The sequence below is a fragment of the Scylla paramamosain genome, chromosome 19, assembly GCF_035594125.1.
Source record: "Scylla paramamosain isolate STU-SP2022 chromosome 19, ASM3559412v1, whole genome shotgun sequence".
Lineage (NCBI taxonomy): Eukaryota > Metazoa > Arthropoda > Malacostraca > Decapoda > Portunidae > Scylla > Scylla paramamosain.
This window is the reverse complement of record NC_087169.1, coordinates 17243642-17248641: the sequence shown is the minus strand read 5'-3', so window position 1 is coordinate 17248641 and position 5000 is coordinate 17243642. Positions and strand designations below refer to the sequence as shown.

At 40.2% G+C, this 5000-nt stretch overlaps 2 protein-coding genes across 5 annotated transcripts in view; one reads left to right on the top strand and one right to left on the bottom strand.

The window, feature by feature from the left end:
- The window catches only part of LOC135109782 (DNA ligase 1-like), a 37774-nt gene extending 36530 nt beyond the window's left edge, over nt 1-1244 (bottom strand). The window contains exon 1 of the mRNA XM_064021439.1: nt 894-1244. The gene's annotated coding sequence lies outside the window, so the exon portion shown is untranslated. The remainder of the gene's footprint in view (nt 1-893) is intronic.
- A 2914-nt stretch (nt 1245-4158) lies between these two features.
- Nucleotides 4159-5000, top strand: part of LOC135109779 (G-protein coupled receptor GRL101-like) — a 44832-nt gene continuing 43990 nt past the window's right edge. For 2 of the 4 annotated variants that reach the window (XR_010272906.1, XM_064021430.1), the window contains exon 1: nt 4163-4698. Coding sequence is in view for 3 of the 4 variants with exons in the window: in XM_064021430.1 (XP_063877500.1) it covers nt 4614-4698 (85 nt within the window). In the remaining variant the exon portion in view is untranslated. Of the gene's footprint in view, nt 4699-5000 lie in introns of all 4 variants that reach the window. The other 2 variants (XM_064021432.1, XM_064021431.1) reach the window with 2 other exon arrangements.

The window sequence follows — 5000 nt, the reverse complement described above, 5'->3', positions numbered from 1 at the left end:
AAACTCAACAACACGAGTTTCATTCAACCTTGGCAACTGAATCGTGTTGAAAAGGTCATTCATTGCTTTATTATTCACTGTGCTATTATTATTATTATTATTATTATTATTATTATTATTATTATTATTATTATTATTATTATTATTATTATTACTACTACTACTACTACTACTACTACTACTACTACTACTACTACTACTTCTACTACTACTACTACTGGTATTTTACGAACCGAAAGTGCATGTCAAGCCGGATTCCCATTTTCTTTCCGGCTCATTTTTAAAGAGGTGATTTAAAAGAGAAAACGGAGAGTTGTGATTGTTCTGTCGTGAGATGAAGGTATTGTCACGCTGCTCTCTCTCTCTCTCTCTCTCTCTCTCTCTCTCTCTCTCTCTCTCTCTCTCTCTCTCTCTCTCTCTCTCTCTGCTCCAATTCTCGCTTCTTGCAAAATCTATGTATATATATATGTATGCTTTGAAGTGTGGATTATCTCTCTCTCTCTCTCTCTCTCTCTCTCTCTCTCTCTCTCTCTCTCTCTCTCTCTCTCTCTCTCTCTCTCTCTTACACACAAACACACACAAATCTTTGGTTCATGTTTTTGCTTCTTTGTGTGTGTGTGTGTGTGTGTGTGTGTGTGTGTGTGTGTGTGTGTGTGTGTGTGTGTGTGTGAATGTACTCCTGTATATGTGCGTGGGTACGTGTGCGTGCTAGTTCGTGCTTGTATTTCTGTATGGATCTCTCTCTCTCTCTCTCTCTCTCTCTCTCTCTCTCTCTCTCTCTCTCTCTCTCTCTCTCTCTCTCTCTCTCTCTCTCTCGCTGAGTCAAACCTAAGAATACGAATAAAGGCAAGAAAAAAATCAATAAAAGAAGAAAAATAAGCACAGTTACCTACCTTATATGCGCGTGTGGGTGAGTGCACGTAAGGGGGCACGTGTAGGCGTCGCAATCCCGTGCAGAAGTGACTCGTGAGGCGGGGAACCTTGTCATAAACACTAGAAGGATATTTTTTCCACCCTCCTTACGTATACTTGTAATAATCCTACTAAATTATCCTTCTGCACTAGGACACTCTCTCTTAACGTTGGAATCCTTAAGGCACTTGTTTACTTCACTGATATAAGGATATGCACTGGAGGCGTGTGTGTGCGTGTGTGCGCGAGAGATGGTGCGTGGGTGGGAGTCAGGAGAGCAAACGCAGCATAACCTCCCCCTCTGACGGTTCGCGCAAGACTGACTGTACTTGTTCGGCCGAGGTGGTTTTGTTTTGCATCGTCTTCCTTTGGCTTCATCTCGTTTGCCTTGTTTCTTGTTTCTTTTTTGTGTTTTCCTCCGTCTTCTCCCTCCATTCCTTATCTTTCTCCTTCTCTCCGTCAAGAAAGAGAGGAAAAGAAGATATATTGTCCGTTTCCTCTTCTCTCTTTTCCTCCTCTCTGTTCTTCTCTCTACATCTTCCTCTACCTCTCCCTGTCTCTCTTTCTTCACCCTTTTTTTCCTTATCTGGTTCTTTTAACTTACTCTTCTCACTCAAATAAGAGAGGAAAAGACTTAAAATTATCGTCCTTTTCTATTCCTTTTTCTCCTTCATCCTCTTGTCTGCCTCTTCCTTTATCTCCACTGTGTCCCTTTCTCTCCCTCTTTCTCTCCCTTTGTACCCCTTTTTATACCCCTTAACAACAACAACAACAACAACAACAACAACAGCAACAACAACGACAACAAATAAAGCATCATTTTATTTTTCGTTTCTCAATTACAACAACGAACATCTCTCAGCCAGAAGCGTATAACAAAAATCTGTAGTAGTAGTAGTAGTAGTAGTAGTAGTATCATCAATTAAATACCACTACACGTTATGAGATCGGCAGAGGGAAGCGTGTCATCACCTGGGCGTGGGAAGTTAGACAGGTGTTACAGCCTCATTAGCACCTCTTAAGGAATAGCGGGGATTTGACAAGCAATTTCATACAATCAGCACGTGTAGAGAGAGAGAGAGAGAGAGAGAGAGAGAGAGAGAGAGAGAGAGAGAGAGAGAGAGAGAGAGAGAGAGAGAGAGAGGTGGGGACTTTATACTTCAAGGAGATAATAATATAGAATGAAATCGATGTTTACCTGTACAAAGAAGGCGTTAGGGTCTCTCTCTCTCTCTCTCTCTCTCTCTCTCTCTCTCTCTCTCTCTCTCTCTCTCTAGCTGTACCGTTTTTGCACCAACAGTATGTGATTTATTTATTGATCTATTTGCTGAGTGTTTTTAAGTGTGGTAATGTTTTTCGTTTTCTTTAGAATGTTTTGTGTTTATGTTTTTTTTATTTATTTTATTTATTTTTTGTTTTATTATTCTTTTTCTTGTTCATGCTCTTGTTCTTCTTGTCCTTGTTCGCCTTGTTCTTCATTTTGTTCTTCTTGTTCTTGTTCTCCTTGTTCTTCATCTTAATCTTCTTGTTCTTGTTCTCCTTGTTCTTGATCTTAATCTTGTTGTTGTTGTTCTTATTGATATTTTGACCGTCACTACTTTATTTTTGTTACCCATAAAAGTTACTCGTTTTCTGATACAATAGAGAAAATTAATTTGTATGGGTAACTTCGAAAGAATAAGAAAATGCCCTTATGTATTCTTCAAAAGCTATGAACGGGTATTGTATGTACATATGTCTTGGCAGTACACACACACACACACACACACACACACACACACACACACACACACACACACACACACACACACACACACACACACACACACACACGATAATCACTTCGTTATAAAAAGAAAATATGTTGTGTTTTTTTTCCTTATATTTTTCTCGTTCATTGTATATCATAATTAAATTTCCTAGCAAGTAATTATGAGGATTTTACGCAGCTGTGGTTGCTTTCTGGTGGGAATTAATTAACATGGTACACACACACACACACACACACACACACACACACACACACACACACACACACACACACACACACACACACACACACACACACACACACACACACACACAGGTCAAGGAGAAAATGAAAGAATTGTGGAGGAAAAATAGGGAGATGAGAAGAGAGAGAGAGAGAGAGAGAGAGAGAGAGAGAGAGAGAGAGAGAGAGAGAGAGAGAGAGAGAGAGAGAGAGAATCTTATTTTGATTATTTTCTTGTTGTTTTTCTTTTCTTATTACTGTTTTTCTTTGCCTTCATGCCATCTATTCCTTTTTCTCTTCCCCTTCTCTTCTCCCTTTTCCGCCCTTCTCTTCCCCCTCTTCCGTCCTTCTCTTTCCCCTTCTCGTCTCCCTCTTCCGCCCTTCTCTTCCCTTTCTCTCTCTTCCACCCTTCACCCTCTCTCTCTCTCTCTCTCTCTCTCTCTCTCTCTCTCTCTCTCTCTCTCTCTCTCTCTCTCTCTCTAATTTGCACTTGATTGCCTTACCTCTATTAATTGGATAAAGAGAAGGAAGAGGAGGAAGAGGAGGAAAAAGAAGAAGAAGAAGAAGAAAGGGAGCAGCGAAGCAACAGGTCGCCGGCACAGGGATGAATGGCCCGTGAGAGAGAGAGAGAGAGAGAGAGAGAGAGAGAGAGAGAGAGAGAGAGAGAGAGAGAGAGAGAGAGAGGAGGCAGTCCTAGCAGCGCCTCTCGCCAGTTGCTTGATCGCCGTGGCCAGAGCATCAAGTTCCCGCAGTACCTTTTGCTTCCTTACACTGAACGGCCCCCTCCTCCTCCTCCTCCTCCTCCTCCTCCTCCTCCTCCTCCTCCTCCTCCTCCTCCTCCTCCTCCTCCTCTTTCTTCTCCTTCTCCAAACTCACAGTCTTATCTTCCTGAGTGTTTTTTCTTTCTAATCCTTATTCTTTATTTATTATTTTTTTCTGCTCTTCCTCCTCCTCCTTCTCCTCCTCTTCTTCCTTCTTTTCCTTCTCCATTTCTTTTTTTATGAATCTGTAATCCTTTCCGTCTTCCTTAATATTTTCCTGCCTCTTATTTGCTTCCTCCTCCTCCTACTCATCCTCCTTCTTATCTTCTCTTCTTCCTCCTCCTTCTCTTCAATTATTGTGGAATCTTACCAATTAGTGAAGTTAATCCTATGTTGGTTTGTCTCTTTATTTTTTTCTTATTATTTGTTATTATTTCCATGGGTTGAAAAGAAAACGGTTAATGATGGTGATGATGAGTGCAGGTCACGTTCGGTATTAATGACTAGTTACTGATCTTACTTAATGTTGTTGTATTAGAGACAGAGAGAGAAAGGGGAAAAAAATGTTATGATCTTGAAAGGAAAAGTGTGGAAAGGTGAATGATAAATGAAAACAGTGAAGGAAAGGGGTGTTTATTGCATATTGAGGTTGAATAATGTGAAGAAAAAGAAAGAAAAAGAGATGTTTAGTGAATGAAAACTGTATGCCACTTGAAAAAAATATATACAAAAACTTAGAAAAAACAAATAAACAGACTCTGAATTGAAAAAAAGAAAAATATAAGGAAACACTTGAAAAAAGAGAAAAATAAAAGAAAAGCAAAGAAAGCGAAGATAAAGAGAACAAAACTAATAAGGAATAAGCAAACAAATAAGAAAGAAAACATGAAAGTGACTTATTTAAAAATATTCGTGACGTGACGGTGACGCAGTTGTGAAGAAGGAACATGAAACACCGTCTGTCCACTGTGATGGTGATGGTGCTGGTGGTGGTGGTGGTGGAGGTGGTGAACGGTGATGAGAGTGATGATGGTGAGTGAATGAGCTATTAGAGAAAGTGAGTCACAATTTGAGAGAGCGAGGAGTGAAGAATGAGAAAGTGAATGATTAGTGAAAATGAGAAAATTATCGACAATGTGAGCGAGTGAGTGAGCGAGAAAGAGAAATTGAATTAAGATTGATTCATTTTGATCATTCTCTCTCTCTCTCTCTCTCTCTCTCTCTCTCTCTCTCTCTCTCTCTCTCTCTCTCTCTCTCTCTCTCTCTCTCTCTCTCTCTCTCTCTCTCTGTATCCTGTTTCCCATCAATCGCCTTTTCCTTCCCTCTCATGTTTC